The sequence below is a fragment of the Thrips palmi genome, unplaced genomic scaffold (assembly GCF_012932325.1).
Source record: "Thrips palmi isolate BJ-2018 unplaced genomic scaffold, TpBJ-2018v1 HiC_scaffold_19, whole genome shotgun sequence".
Lineage (NCBI taxonomy): Eukaryota > Metazoa > Arthropoda > Insecta > Thysanoptera > Thripidae > Thrips > Thrips palmi.
This window is the reverse complement of record NW_023144628.1, coordinates 8,479,272-8,495,213: the sequence shown is the minus strand read 5'-3', so window position 1 is coordinate 8,495,213 and position 15,942 is coordinate 8,479,272. Positions and strand designations below refer to the sequence as shown.

General features: G+C 61.2%; 1 protein-coding gene across 1 annotated transcript in view; it reads left to right on the top strand.

Annotated features, from left to right (window-relative positions):
• LOC117646304 (cilia- and flagella-associated protein 251-like) overlaps positions 1-14,110 on the top strand; it is a 59,773-nt gene extending 45,663 nt beyond the window's left edge. The window contains exon 4 of the mRNA XM_034387164.1: positions 13,934-14,110. Within this exon, the coding sequence (XP_034243055.1) occupies positions 13,934-14,110 (177 nt within the window). The remainder of the gene's footprint in view (positions 1-13,933) is intronic.
• Positions 14,111-15,942: the final 1,832 nt, after the last annotated feature.

Sequence of the window (15,942 nt, the reverse complement as noted above, 5' to 3'; positions counted from 1 at the left end):
CAGCGAAGCGGCCCGGCCGGCCCGTATGGATTATGGAGAGCAGAGGGATCAGAAAGTTTGCGCGCGCTCAAATTATTCGGAATCGCCTCGTGTGTTGACGGACATGCAAAGTGAAGCTTCTAACTTGCGAGCCCGCCAACGGGTAGGCCGCCGGCCAGGCCGTGGGCTCATCTCGCCCAGAAGGCACAGTGGGCCAGAAGACCGGAGGAGGCGGCCAAAACTCTAGACGCGATATGAGCTCCGGAGTGGCTAAATGGGACTCGAACCGAACGTGTGACCCTACCATTGGATTGCTCTTCAAACGAGGAATCCACTGGTGGGGTCACACGTTCGGTTCGAATCCCACTTAGTGACTCTGGAGCTTAAAACGCGTCTGGAATTTCACCCGCCTGCACCGGTCTTCTGGCCCACTGTGGGAGGGGGCGCTGCGTTCGCCATATCTCGGACGATGATGCGCCTCCTCGCCGTGTTTGTGGAATCGCACGCGGCGCGCACGCGTGCCGCGGTTTATCTCGTCACGCGCGTGCTGCGGTCACGCCAATCAGTGGACTGTCGCTCTGTCTCTCTCGCACCCGCACGGGACGCCCCGTGAGTGCGAGAGAGACAGAGCGACGAAAGCGACTGCGGGCTGCGGTCACCGCTTCAAACACTTTGGCGGCGACGCCATGTCGGCCATCTCGCTTATCGCGGAGATTTCGCCTCGTGAATCCAACGGCGAGGAGGAAAACCATAAAGAAAATCAGCGAGGCTGGGGAGGCACGCGCTGGCGAAATCGAGACCTACAACCCTAGAGAAGGAAAATGCAGAGTTCGTGCTGAGAGGGGTGGCGTTGGTGGCGGTGGATCTGACAACTGCAAACTGTTCAACAGCCGATCGGCTGGGTCCGGAAAGACCGGCAAAAACCGCCCGCCTGGATGAGTGTGGACTCTGACTCTCTCGCACTCATGGCGCTCACTGCAGTGTCTCGACAGAGACGGAGCACTTTCGGAGTCGGCGTGCAGAGCACGCCATTACCGAAAAGCCGACATGATAGCGAGATCGGGGATGGGATGGGATTACGGCGCGATTCTCCCAGGCTGAGGCTGGAATTAGCAACAGTCGTGAGGAAAAAGAGAGAGGAAGAGCTTCTCACGTTCGACGCGACGGTCTGGGCGAGGGTAGCAGTGTGCAGGCATGCACGACAGGTTGCTTGCGTTGCGAGCCAAAATCAGTTTCGATCACGCTGCTGCCTTGCGTTACCCAGGCTTCCGCCAACCCTCTACCACCGCTTCCACCCTCCGGCGGTGGTTCGAATCTCGCTGCAGACCACTTTTTCGCGTGTTTCACCGTTGCTGTTTCGTGTCCCAAAAGTCCCCGCTGCCTGTCCCCGGTCGCCATGCAGCCCCGCGGCAGTGCCGCCAACTTTTACGCACTGATATTGTAATGCTGAATGAGACATCCCCTAATGGGTTGTGTGTGCGCTCGTCTCTTTTTTTCGCCCTCGACGAACGCGTTGCTCGCTCGGCTCCGCTCGGCTCCGCTCGGGCCGCTGTCGGAGGGGTGATTCGTCTTGATCCGGCCGAAACGACAACGCCTGCAGAAACTAAAACAAATTGGTCCCGGAGAAAGTTGTTGAAAAACAAGTGCAGGGGAAAAAGAAACGGCGGGGCTTTGGCGCGCGATATTGCTACATAATACGCTGGAGAGAGAGAGAGAGAGAGAGAGGGAGAGAGAGAGAAAGAGAGAGAGCTGTATAAAAGCGAACCATAATTTACTAGGCACTGGAAAAGCAATTTCGTAATGAAACTGCGATGACAGATAGAGGGGGGAAGGAAGGGGGGCGAACCTACACGTCGATGGTCGTCACTACACTCTAAGTGGGATCGTTACTCGATAACACTGCCCCAAATCACTTTTCCGCGACACCCGAAATGTTTTCCGTACAGCGGGAAAGGGAAAGCAACCAGCCCGCACCATCCCTTGGGGGTCATACTCAAGTGGTCAGGCTTTGTCCGTCCCGCCCCGCGAGATATTTTTTTCCAAGCGTGTTTCTTTTCTTCCTCTCTTTCCCCCGCGCTGAATGTTTGTGAACTGCGCCTCTTTGTGTGATATATTTTACGCCGCTACACAATCGAGGGCGCTTTGGAGGGGGACACCCAGGGACACCCTCCGCGGCAAGCCTCGCGCGGCGAGCCCAGCGCCTCGCGCCCGATCCACAGTGGGCCAGAAGACCGGTGGAGGCGGTCAAAACCCCGGACGCGTTTTGAGCTCCAGAGTCGCCAAATGGGACTCGAACCGAACGTGTGACCCCACCGATGGATTGCTCTCCGAACGAGGAATCCATTGGTGGGGTCACACGTTCGGTTCGAGTCCCATTTAGCGACTCTGGAGCTCGAAACGCGCCTTGAGCTTTGTCCGCCTCCACCGGTCCTCTGGCCCACTGTGCGTGGCGGCCGTGGGGTCGAGGACACCTCATGCTGAGGATCGACTCGGATTTTGGTCGGGGCGGCGCAAATCTTGAAGCGAGAAGGGAGAGAGGCGATGCGAGGGGAGGGGGGGGGGGGGGGGGCGCACAATGCACGGGGAGGGTCGCGCCCCGTTATGGTTTGCGGGATCGGAAGTAGTGGGGCCCATTTTGATAACTGCGGCGGCCCGTCGTGCCCTGCCCTGCAGGACCCGATGCTTTCGTCTCCCTCTCTCTCTCCCTCTCTCTCTCTCGTACTCCTTCGGACGTCCCTATGAGTGTGAGAGAGACAGAGCGACGAAAGCACTGTTCGGAATCAGTCCGCTGCCTTGCCGTGTTGGATACGTTCTCGTAAAGGACGCGGCGTTGGCGCCCTGCTCGCTGCATTGCCGCCGAGCGCGCTGAGCGATGCGCGCGTGGTTGTGGGCGGTCGGGGCGGTCGGGGTGCCGAGTGGATGCGTCCGGCCGATTTGCCGTGTGAACGCGGCCACGCCGGCCGGCCCGGCCACCAACGCTCCGGAACAAAATCATCATCAATCCAGAATAACGGCGGTACCGCACACCACCATTTCTCATCCCTGCGCTGCGCCGGCTCTCGCCTTCACGCTCGATTTTCGGGGCTTGTTTCTGTTTTCTAGGGTTTCGCTCTCAGGAAGCTCGAGCCAAACCGACCGAAAGTATCAGGCAGGGTTAATGCATTGAAATAATACTTTGGTCGCTTAAATATTGGTGCAGTCTCCGAACGAGCAATCCATTGGTGGGGTCACACGCTCAGTTCGAGTCCCATTTAGCGACTCTGGAACTCAAAACACGTCTAGAGGTTTGGCCGCCTGCGCCGCTCTTCTATGGCGCCTGTTACGGCCTGTTTGCTAAAGGAAGCGGGAAAAGCACGCAGGGTGCGGGAAAGACAGCCCGGCCTAAACCACTGGACCAGATTTGTCCATTACCCCTCGGAGTGAATGAGTGTGGGCGGCTGGCGGGGTAGCAGCGGGTAACGCCGAGGTAACGGTCAGTTACGCCCTGCAGGCCCCGGAGTAACGGCCCCGTCACGGCACTGCAAAGTCCCCGGGGAGCTGTAAGCACGGACAGGGTTCCTTACCGACCGAGCGAGCGGCTCAGCGCGCTCAGCGCTGCCAGCCTGCAGACTGAGAGTCGTTTTCGTCGCTCTGTCTCTCTCGCACCTCGGGATGCCTCGTGAGTGCGAGAGAGGCAGAGCGACGAAAATGACTCTCGGAACCAGCCTTGGCCGGCTCCAGAGGCCCCGTGCTGGAGTCTCCAGGAAGACGCCCCTCACTCCAACAGTCTCGATCGTTTTGACGTTTGCTGACGTTCTGATTACATCCCCTCCTTTTATTTATTTTTCCCCAGGCCGGCCGACTCCCAGTGCGGTATCCGCGCCTTCCAGTCCACGGGGCTTTACAACATTACATTGTAGCGCGATCTTCCTTTTTATGCCGCATGTGTGATTTTCATGGCGCCCACGCAGTGCGCGGCACGCACAGTCGTTCGTTTCGTCCTCCTCCTTTTTTCGCCGCGTTTTTCCGCGCGTTGTTTTGGCCACACTGCCGACGGCGCACAGTGGGCCAGAAGACCGGTGAAGCGGCCAAAATTCTAGACGCGTTTTGAGCTCCAAGTCGCTGAATGGGACTCGAACTGAGCATGTGACCCCACCAATGGATTGCTCTCCGAACGAGGAATCCATTGGTGGGGTAACACGCTCAGTTTGAGTCCCATTCAGCGACTCTGGAGCTCAAAACGCGTCTCGAATTTCGGCCGCTCCACCGGTCTTCTTGCCCACTGTGCGGCGCGCCGTGGCGACGAGACGCGCCAGATTTAAACCAGGTGAACCAGTGCGTCTCCGTCTCCCTCGCCGCCGCGGCCCGGCCCGCCCGGCCGCCCCGTTACGAGCTCGTTGAAAGCTTTCCTAGCGCCGTTTCGCGCCACCGTTAAGCCGGCCTCGGAACTGCAAAGGGCGTGGGTGGTGGCTGCCTGCCTGGCTGCCCGGCTCGCGCTGCTGGAAATTAGAGAGATTACCTGCGTGAGGACGCCGCACTTACCATTTTCTTTGCGTTTATTGCAGCGTCTTGGTGGCCCGAGATTTCATTTGAAGCGCCAAGCGTGGCCTTGCTGGCCTCCCTCGCCCCCCTTGGCTGCCATTGGCTGCCTTGCTGCAGCGAGAGCGCGGCAAAGCCTCGGTCAAAGTCCTCGCCCGCGCGCCACCTAAATTTGGGCCTTTCAGCGGCTCATTCTCCGGGGCCGTTCCGGCACACTGTGTCCAGGAGCGCCTCTCCAGCCCGCGGCCATTGTCTCTCCGCCTCTCTAACTTCTCTTTTCCGCGGCGACTCTCTACGCCTCACCTAGGTCCAGCCCGCGGCCATTGTCTCTCCGCCTCTCTAACTTCTCTTTTCCGCGGCGACTCTCTACGCCCCACCTAGGTACAGTAGTGGCTCTCTACCGCAGCAGCCTTTGCACCTGGCCCAGCTGCCCGGCTCTCCAGCCCGCGGGGCGCGACGTCTCTCATTCCAGTTAATTAAGCGACAGGCGCTCTCGGCTTTCGGCAGCGGCAATGGCCCGCGGCAATTTATCTTGTATTATTATTGCGAGGGCATAACGGGCACTAGCGTCTGTCTGCCAGCGGAGCGGGCGGATTCTGAGGACTGCCTTCGTCGCTCTGTCTCTCTCGCACCCCTTCGGAACGCCTGATGGGTGCGAGGGAGACAGAGCGACGAAAGCTGTCTTCGCAATCAACCCCTCAACGTCGGCCGAGGTGGTCCTCCTCGCCGTCGTGGTTGTCGTCGTGGAGGAGGGTGGCTTATTTCTTCATCGCGGTGAGCGTTTAAGTAGAACGACTTTGCGGAGGACAGGCGTAGCGTGGCGTGGCGTGGCGTGGCGCGGCGTGGCCCGCGAATTAAAGTGCATGGCGTCCTTTTGTCGACGTCCCTTCTCTGCCGTCCAGCCCAGCCATAGCCCGTCCGGCGTGTCGCTGGGAAATAAGGCTTTAGTCCGCGGCAGCCTCGGAGGCAGCGCACAGTGGGCCGTAAGGACCGGCCAGGCTCACGACTGCCTGGCAAAGAAATGTGTGTCCAGTAGTTGTTGAACGTGCGGCAGTTCGAAGGCTCGCACGAGCAGGCGGACAAATCCCTCCAGATCCAAAGATCGCCGCGAGGGCTCCGGTGACGGGCTGGAGAACTCCAGCAGAGCTCGTCCAGCCACTGCAGGCTGATTCCGGGAGTCGTTCTCGTCGCTCTGTCTCTCTCGCGCTCGTGGGGCGTCCCGTGTAGGTGCGGGAGGGAGACAGAGCGGCGAAGACGGCTCTCGGCATCAGTCCGCTGGAAGCGGAACTGGAACCGCCACTACTGGAGCGGCAAACAAACGGGCGTTTTAGCCGGAACAAATCTATCGCGGGACGGCAACTCTTTTCGTCTGGCCGACCGGCCCGACTCGCAGCGTCGTTTGCCGGGATGAACTCACAGAAAAGCCAGTTGAGTCGGGGACTTTTTTTTTGCCGCCTTTTTGATTGGGTTTGGGAGTTTGCAGACGAGAACAGGTGGTCTTGGTTACGATGTCAAAGTAACCCTTGCGTTGACGTCAAAGTACAGTCGCTCCGAAGAGAGACCCACTGTAAAACCCACTGTAGGGGTTTTCAGCCCGCCTTCGCAGTGCGTGTGGGAGCGGTGCGGTGGCTTTGAGCGCAGAGTGCATCGTGCATCGCCTCGGCCTGCTTCGCCTTGCTTCGCTCGCCGCCACGGGGACGGCCTTTGAGGTGCAGCGGACTCATTCCGAACGGCGCATTGTCGCTCTGTCTCTCTCGCTCCCCCGCGGGGCGCGCCGTGAGTGCGAGAGAGACAGAGCGACGTTGGGCCGCACGCTAGGCTGCACGCCGCTGGGCCGCGACGACGCGGGACTTCCCTCGGCGTATGAAGAGAGGAGGGGCTGACGTGCATCCCGCGCCGGTGTCATCGCCTCGTTGTCAACTTGGCCCCCAGGCTGACGGAGGACCACCCGGCTCGCGCGCACCGCCACGCCCCGCCCCGCCACGCCACGCCCCGCCACGCCCCACCGCGCCCCGCCACGCCACGCCACGCCCGCCGCTTCCTCCCGAGCGTGTCGCGGGGCGTGTCGCCGGCCGCGTCAGCCGTCGGGGCCTTCTTGAGGGAGACGGCGACGTTAATCAAAGCCGCGCTGCCTACTCGACGGGCTTCAAGTTACTAGGTACTAGAAGCCCTAGAGGTCCAGAAGGTTCTGGAGGTCCTCGAGGTCCTAGAGGTCCTGGGCCCTGGAGGTCCTCGAAGTACCGGCGAAAGGGTGCGCAACGCCGACTCGGCTCGCCACTTTGCACGCTGCGGCGGAGGAAGTACAAGACGGCTGCGCCGGCTTTACACGAGCCAGATGTTTCTCTCGGGAGAAGGGGGAAGGGGGTCTACTCGCCAAGACAAGGCAATATCATGCGCAGAAGCGGTGCAGGGTTGCAGGGTGCGTGTGCCCCTGGGTGGCCCCGCCCCGCCCCTCCCCGCTCCGCCGAGCTTTTTATGTGACGCGTGCCTCGCCGGAAATACGGCCGCAAATACGCGCCGCACATACGCCCTGCCAGCTCCTGCTGCTCTGCCAGCTCTCGCCTCACCGGCGCACAGTGGGCCAGAAGACCGGTGGAGGCGGTCAAAACCCCGGACGCGCTTTGAGCTCCAGAGTCGCTAAACAGGACTCGTACCGGACGTGTGACCGCTCCAATGGATTGCTCTCCGAACGAGGAATCCATTGGTGGGGTCACACGCTGGGTTCCAATTCTGTTTCGCGACTCGGGAGCTCAAAACGCGTCTAGAGTCTCGGCCGCCTGCACCGGTCTTCTGGCCCACTGTGCGGCGCTCCTGGCGGCCGTTTTATGAAGCGAAAGGCCTTTCGGACGCGGCCTCGTCTCGGGGCGTCACGCCGGCGATCGTGGGGGGAATATACCGCGGGGCAGCTGCGGCGTGGCCGGGCCATGGCAGCGCCGACGGGGCGGGGCCGCGCGCCAAAAAATAACGCACTTTGCAAGTGCTATTTCTCATACTTTCGTTCGTGAAAAATTGCGAGAAAAGCTGAGAAAACAAACAGAGGGAAGGGTGTGATCCGCAAATTTTCAATCTCCAAGCAGCAGGAGCAGCAGCAACTACGACGCAGGAGGTAGTTCAAGTTTTTCCAAAAACGGTTGTTGGTCTGCAGGCCGCTACCGGCAGGCCTTTGAGCACCCCTGGCGTCAGGGAGCCGCAGCACCCTGATGACGAGAGAGTGATTATTTCTAATTCGTTTCCCCGCCGTCCGTCGCCATGCCGATAGTTGGCACGCGACCGGCCGGGCGGTTCGTTCCCAGAAAGGCCGCGCCATCTGTTGCTGTGACAAAAATAATTTGCGGTAAACTACCCGCCGGCCGATTCAATGTCATTGTCATGCCGCACCGCGCCCCGCCTGCCGCCGGGCATAGCAGGGCCACCTGCAGACTGACTCCGAGAGTCGTTTCCGTCGCTCTGTCTGTCTCTCCCTCTCGCACTCGTGGGGCGTCCCGTGTGGGTGCGGGAGAGACAGAGCGACGAACACGCCTCTCGGAATGAGTCTGCGGCCCGCCTTGCCGCCAAACGGCCCGCTGTCCAAACGGAGTGCCAACGGGGCCTCAATTCGTTCCTTCCGGTCCCCCTTTTCTCTTTCCGCGCTGCTGTGAGGGAATTCCCGATGATAATAGACGCTGCCTAAGACCGCCTCGCCGATAGCTTCTTTCAGGGCGGGAAATGATGGTCCTGCAGACTGATTCCGAGAGTCGTCGCTCTGTCTCTCTCGCACTCGTGGGGCGGCCCGTATTGGTGCGAGAGAGACAGAGCGACGAAAACGACTTGCGGGATCAGTCTTGCCGCTTCGCGAGGCGGGTCCTGTCGGGGCTGCTTGACGTTGACGGCGACGTCGTCAACAAAGGCGAGAGGGTCGTCGGCAAAATAACCATGTCACTGCGAGGGGGGGGGGGGGCGGCGCATCGCGTCGCTTCGCCTAATGAAGGCCATTGTATAGTCCGTCCACGGCGGCTCGACAAGGCAGAGTCCGTTCGCGGCGCTTCCATCCGCCTGCACGTGTCAGTGCGTGTCACGCGACTTCTTGCGCCGGACAGCGTGTTACAGTGGCGGCACCACGAGGCACTGCAGACCGACTCCGAGAGTCGTTTTCGTCGCTCTGTCTCTCTCGCACCCGTACGGGACGCCCCATGAGTGCGACGGAGACAGAGCGACGACTCTCGGAATCAGTCTGCTGGGAGGCTGCCCCTGGCAGTGCCCCGCCGCCACGCCCTCACTGGTACACTGGCAGCGACAGCAGTCATCATTAATTAGCAGTGCCGCCGCACGGAGCGCCACCCACGCGGCGGGGGAAGCGGAGCGTCCAGTCTTCGAAAAATATTCATACACTGGTAAAACTAAGGCGTACTATTACGCCCTTCGTGAAGCGTACAGCCAGTACGCCCTTCTTCAAGCGTACAAGAGTCCATGCGCTCCTTTCTTCCTATCTAAATGCATGGGGGAATTGCCTTGAAGCGTAGTTGTACGCTTGAAGAAGGGCGTACAGTCTTGAAGCGTAGTTGTACGCTTGAATGAAGCGTACAACTACGCTTTAGTTTTACCAGTGTAGTTTTTATAAAGTGCTCTTCAAAATCAACTATGTTCTGTGAATCCATGTTCTGAAATTTCCTCACCAACTTTTTTCTAAATTTGGGGTCACCTGCCCACTGTGCGCCGGGCACGCCCCGTGCGACAGCGCGCTGTGTACATAAACGGAGGTATCCGGTCTCCTCCAAGTTTGAACCCGCTCCCCTCAACTCGGTGTCCCCGTCACTCAAACCTTATCGTCTGTGCAACGCACTTAAGAGGGGCGGATCAAGGAAGCGGGGTTGGGCAGGGCAGGGCGGGGCCGCCGAGCCGCCACGTCCCAGTAACAGTGGCCGCGACGGGCGGACGGCCGGGCCTCCTCTGATTTCCATCAAAAAGCGTGTCTTTCATGAATAAAATTTTCATATTTTGGTGACGAAAAGAAGAGCGGCGAAAGGATTATGGCATGGCGTTATGAGGGATAAAAGAGAGCGCGCCGAGTGGCGCTACCTGGCCTGGCGTGGCCTCGCCTGCCGGGCCAAGCGAACGCCACCTGTGGCAGGTCAGGCATCCCCCCAAATAAGCCGCCGGTCCTCGCTCATTTTGCAAATACCGACCTGGAAAAAAATTGTGGCGCACAGTGAGTGGGAAGAGGGAAAACACGTGGACATTACAATGTATTGGAATTTTTTATAAACTTTTTTTTTTGGCAAAAAGTGAAAGTTGTCGTCGCTCGCGTGCCGACGGGGGTTGAGTGATCGAAAGCGTGGCAGGAGAGTTGGGTGGAGATTCGTAGGGCGCGAGCACGAGCTAGAGAGAGAGAGAGAGAGAGAGAGAGAGAGAGAGAGAGAGAGAGAGAGAGAGAGAGAGAGAGAGAGAGCGTCGCGGATGGCCCCGTTGGGGTTGCGATACAATCACGCTGAAAGGCGTGCTCCGAGGGTGTATCATTCATTACAAGGAAGCCAGAGGACGATTCGCCGTAACGACGCCAAGATGGGACAGAAGAAAAACACTCTGAGGTTGATGGTGATGTGTCCCGGCTAAGTGTGCCCCGCGTCGCCGTGACTGTCACGCGTGTGTCACGCGCGTCACGGCCGTGGGTCCATTCTGCGCTGTCACGGCTTGTCACGGCGTGTCACGCTGCCGGCCACCGCGGTGGGGTGTCGTCCTCGCCGACTTGAGAAATAAAACTTACACCGAATTGCAGTAGTGTTGGTAGGCGTGCGGGCTGGCGGGGTGATTAATGATTCGGCAGCGTAATGGAGAGACAGAGTGAGAGAGAGAGAGAGAGAGAGAGAGAGAGAGAGAGAGAGAGAGAGAGAGAGGCTGCGATGGATGGACGGATGGCTGCGGCGCCGCGTCACGCCGTGCGGCGGGCTGCCTCCGACGCCGTCGCTCTGTCTCTCTCGCACACACGCGAGCCACCCCGCGAGTGCGAGAGAGACAGAGCGCTGCTTTCGGCACGAGCCCGGTGGCTGGCCGAGGCGCGCGTAGCGGAGCAGCGGCGTTGAAGTGAACAGCGCCGTGTTCCTTGAGTCCGGCGTCGAGTCGGCCCGCCGCCCCCGCCTCCACAACTTTGCTTGGAATCCGAGAAGCCCGGGCGCAAAACGGAAGTATTATTCTTTTCCGAAATCCACGATGTGACTCCTCAGGCCGGGCTGTGGGCTGATTCCGAGCTGAGTGCTTCCGTCGCTCTGTCTCTCTCGCACCCCTACGGGGCGCCCCTCGAGTGCGAGAGAGACGGAGCGACGGAGGCACACCACGAAAGCTGGGCCCGCGGCGCTGCGGAACAAAGACAGCGTGCGGGTTTGCGTTTGAGATGAAAGGCGCATCGGGATACAGCGAGCCGCCTAATTGGCTTTATCTAGAGGCTGCTGCCCTGCTCGGCCTGCTCGGCCTGCTGCCGGCACCACTCCACTGGAGGGCAGGGCGCCAGGGCCGCCAGGGTGACTCCGTGGCTCGCCGCGGCTTTGACGGCCTGAGGAGGAGAGGGCTCTTTATTTTGCAGATGATGTGCGGCCCGCGGTCGGGTCACTCCACGGGCAGCACACTGATTCCCAGAGTCGTTTTCGTCGCTCTGTCTCTCTCGCACCCGCACGGGACGCCCCATGAGTGCGAGAGAGGCTGAGTGACTCTCGGAGTCAGTCCGCTGGGTCTTTTAGGCGTGCCCCTCGCCGTCGTACATCTTGACTGTGACGTGCGTCTTCTAGGCGGGGCAGCACGGCACCGCGCTGGTAACGACTCATTGAATATGAAAAGGTGACAATTATTGATGGACTGGCTGGCTGCCGTCGGTGCGCGCGCAGGCGCCGTCCCCGCCATAGAAATGAGTGCCCAAAGCGCGGCGTGGCTTTCCGGACCCCACAGGAAGCCCTCCTCCTCGACGCCCTCCTCCACGATCAAGAAGAGTCGTCCCGTCGGCCTGTCTCTGTCGCACTCATGGGGCTCTCCGTAAGAGTGCGAGAGAGACAGAGCGACAAACCGTCCTCTGAATGGCGCGGCTGACCGCAGTCACGCGCTGCCTCTTGCCGCGTCGCGGGGGTAAACTTGGGCGACGATCCTGTCATGTTTGCCGAATAAATTAAGGCGAGATGGATCCCCGCGCGAGGCTAGGGCAGCTAGGAAGAGTTTTCCCCGGGCAGCCATGAGAAATCGGATTGCGCTGTTAGCTTCAAAATAAGGGGAGGGGGAGCATTAATGAGAAATTCGGAGGTCTCATCACCGCCACCGGGGCGAAGTGTCCACGAAGTGTGCATACGGCGGGGCCGCGGCGGGTGGGGTGGCGGGGTGGGGCGGGGCGGGGCGAGGCGGGGCAAGTGCCATGCAACTCGATTTGCCGCGTGAGTGGGTAGTGTAATTGCGTATTTATTGAGTTAGGCACGTTAGGCCCGTGCGACACACAGACTGCAGCGACTGTGACGCGGCGGCAAACGCGCGCCGCCGAAATGCGCATCTGTTCACGTCGTGGCCGCGGCGGTTAAATCATCCGCCCGTCAAGGCGGAGGTACGGGGTTCAAATACATCCTCGGATTTTTTTTCGGAGGGGGGCGCTGGCGGCGTAGCGGCGTGTGTCCTCCGCCAGGGCGCCCTCGTTAGCCGGCCGTTGATAGCAGCCTTTTTAAAGGTGTTGCTGGCTGTCTCACTTTTGATCTCGTCGGGGACCTGTGGCGCGGCGGGGCGCGGCGGGGCGTGGCGGGGCGTGGCGGGGCGTGGCGGGGCGTGGTGCTGCTGGCGGGGCGCCAAGACGGGCACGGCCAGGAAGGCGGGGCGGGCGGCCCTCGGCGACGCTTGACCGACCAGTTAGCGCGGGGAGCGTCGTCGACAAATAAGCGACGGGGTGGCCCTGCCGGGGCCGGCGGCCTGGCGGCCTGGCGGCCTGGCAGGGGCCCGGGGGACGCGTAGCGCGCAGCCCCGCGGCATTCCGAGACGACGCGTTGCGACGCGGTGCGACGCCGGGGACGGATGTCGCCGACGAAAGGAGCGAACGGCCATTTAACGTTCTGCACCGCGCCGAGCAGACGGGGCGGCCGCGACGGCGGGACGCTTCCTGCGCGGCACCTGGACTGTGTCAGGAATCCGCCTCCCCCTCGCCGCCAAGGCCCTCCTCTCCGAGCTCCTCTTTCACGCCCCGCGCACGCCGCGCTCGCCGCCACCGCGTCACCGCGGCCGCTCGAGCAGCACCACGACGTGCACGTCGCGGACACGCCCCGCCTTTCGAAGTTCGGCTCCTTGTTAGCGCTGGCTGCCTGGCGTTGTTATTTGTTGGAATATCCTTACATCTCCTCGACGAAGACTGTCTTGGTGTTGCGCGGCTGCGCGCTGCGGGCGGGGCGCCTAGCCTCCAAGTCTCCCCGCGCCGCCAAGAAGGCCGTAGCCGCGCTGTCGCCGGCCGGAGATACGTCACCGCGCCCAGTGCGTCGCGCCGTCTCTGTCGCACCCGCGGGGCTTTCCGTGTGAGTGCGAGAGAGACAGAGCGACGAGACGCGGCAGGCCCGCGGGCGGCGACCTTTTATCCGAGACGCGAATAAAGAGACAACGCTTCGGCGGGGCTCTTTAGGCCGTCCGCATTAGAAAAGACGTCGCCTGTTATCGGAAGCCGCCCCCGCCAGGCCGCCCCGGCCAACCCCGGCCGCCCCCCACCGCCCCCGGCCGAGGTACCGCACTGCTTTTTCCCAGCCGCCATGATGTTTCCCCGTGGCCGCGGGCGCCGACGAGGTAGGCAACCCCTCGCCCCGCGCGGCGGCTGGGTTGGCCCGGGTTCGAGCCCCACTCAAGCCGACTGATTGTATTTTTTCTCTTCCGCCCGGATGCGTATTTTCCCCCTTATGGCACAATTTGTTTCCTTTTTGCTCGTGTGCCCCCCCCCCCTTCCCCCTCCACCAGCGCGATGTTCTGCATGCGCGCATTACGGCCCGTTTCCAATTCCAAGAAGCGCAACACATGCCAAGTACGTTTCCGCGGCGCTGTGCCGCGCCAAGCCGCGCCAAGCCACCCACACTAAGCGCTCGTAAAAAGTGGACTAATGCGCAATTTGTATGACAATTGGAGAACAAATTATCCCGTGGCGGCCGGCCGGCCTGGCGGGCCTGGCTGGCCTGGTGCACCATGGCGGCGTGCGGGGCGATGCGGCGCATGTGCAGCGCAGTCATGCAACTCGTCATACTTGGCGGTCTGGCGGTCTGGCGGCCGCGATAGGCATCGGGCAGGCCGCGGTCGCGGACTCACAGACCGGCAGACTCATTCCGAGAGTCCTTTTCGTCGCTCTGTCTCTCTCGCACTCATGGGGCGTCCCGTATGGGTGCGAGAGAGACAGAGCGACGAAAACGACTCTCGAAATACTTATCAGTCTGCAGGCGAGCAAGCTGCTGAACGCCTTTTGTTTTGTTTTCAGGTGCCGGTACGTCGCGGACGACCGAAGAGGAAGGTGTATTCGCCCAGGACCAAGCAGGAGCTATTTTTCGACACGACTTCACAACCACGCTTCACACGCTTCCAGATTCAGCCTGTCCGCAGCCCCAGTATTTTTGTGAACCTCCAACTCTGCAACTTGAACCAAATGAACCCTTGAACCTAGATAATGAAATATACATTAAAACCACTGGGAAGTTTTGCTTGAATGTGTATTAATTGTAGTAATAGCTGTATTATACAGCACCCCTGTCCCCGGTAGCCCAGCTCACCGCGGGCAGACAGGGGTTTGGCTAAGGAAGGGTAAATACCACACTCCGGGGCGTTTTAATTCATGCTCGTGTGCCCGAGGCCCTGTCCGAGGCCGTGGTCCAGGCCGTGGGGCCTCCCCGGGGATGAAATAAAGTAATACAGGCCTCGCCTCGGTCGGCTCCGGTCCGCTGTCCAGGCCTCGGCCGGCCCGGCGCCTCGGCCGCCTAATCCGACGGCTAATAATCACTATTTGCTCACCGCACACCGCCGGCCCGCCCGGCTCAGCATCCCTCTGCGCGCGAGAGAGAGAGAGAGAGAGAGAGAGAGAGAGAGAGAGAGAGAGAGAGAGAGAGAGAGAGAGAGAGAGAGAGAGAGAGAGAGAGAGAGAGAGAGCGCGCTTTGAATCTGGCGCCAGTCGGCACGTCCGCCCGCCGATGGCGCCGCTCCGATCCCAATAGCAGTCGCGACGATTTCCGCCCAGGTGGCGCCACAATCTGCATGCAATCAGGCGGCCAGCGGCCCTGGAAGACCCTGCAAGGCCCTGCAAGGCCCCGGCGACCTGGAATCCTGGAACCTGGAATCCGTCGCCAGCGGTGAATGATTACTTTAGTGGTCACCGGGGATGGCGGGGCGCGGGACGGCCGGCCCCGGAGCACGGCGAGCACGGCGTCGAGGCCGCCGTATCTGCGCGCGGGGACGGCGGCGTTGCCCGGCTCTTGTCGGCACACTTTGCCTGGACTGTAGCCACTCGGCCTCAAGGGAGCCCCAGGCCGGTCGCTCCAAAGTGACGCAGTCAATCACCACCACCAGCGCGGGGGTGGTGGCGGGGGCGGCGGGGGCGGCGGGGGCGGCGGCCGATCCGCCCTCTGATTCCTGGACCAGCCCGGCCGGGGCGCGGCCAGGGGCTGCCGTAGTTATGTCGTGGTTATGAAATATGGACGCAATGTTGGGAGGAAATAATACTCCGAGATGAGGAGGGCAGGCCTTGGCCGCTGGCCACCCTGCGCTGGGGTCCGGGTTCACGCCCCGAGGGCGTCCGCTGCAGCTGCTGAATTAAAGAACCAGTTGCCATTTCCCAATCACCAACGCGCGTAGGTCCTGATCCAGGCCGTGGTCATACGCTCACCGGACGGACGGACACTTTATAAATGCCCCACTTCAGAGGTGGATCCAGGGCCGGGCTGAGGGAGGGAGGGTTTGGGTAGCACCTTTTGCCTACCTATCAGGCGGCGGGGGGTCAACTGTCCTTTTGGCCCTCACAGGATTCGCGCGCCTGCCTTTTTTCACAATGACCCTTCATGGTGACAGGGTTCGGTTCAAACGTTTTCCTCGATTTTCCACAATCTTTTAACAGGCTCCTGCGACTTCAATTCCCGACGCCGGCCGTCTGTCGCACTGTCAAGCCGTGCGGCCGTTCGTTCGTGGACTTTTCCAAAACTTGGTCCCGATAAGCCCCGCCGCGATTTTATCTTCCCCCCGAAAGTCGGGACGGCTCGTCGTTAGCGCCGTTTTTACCTTCTATCGCGCGAGCGGCGCCGGGCGGCGCGATCCCCCGGGATGCCGTGGCAAGGCCATCGGCGCACGCGCGGGCCACCTTCTATAGGCCAGCCCAGGCGAGTCACGCGCGTGTCCGGACCCAATCCAGGACCATCGGTCTTCCGCCCATCGGCACTGGCACACTGGTAGAAAGACAGACAGACAGACGGACGGACATACAGACAGACAGACAAACAGACGGAC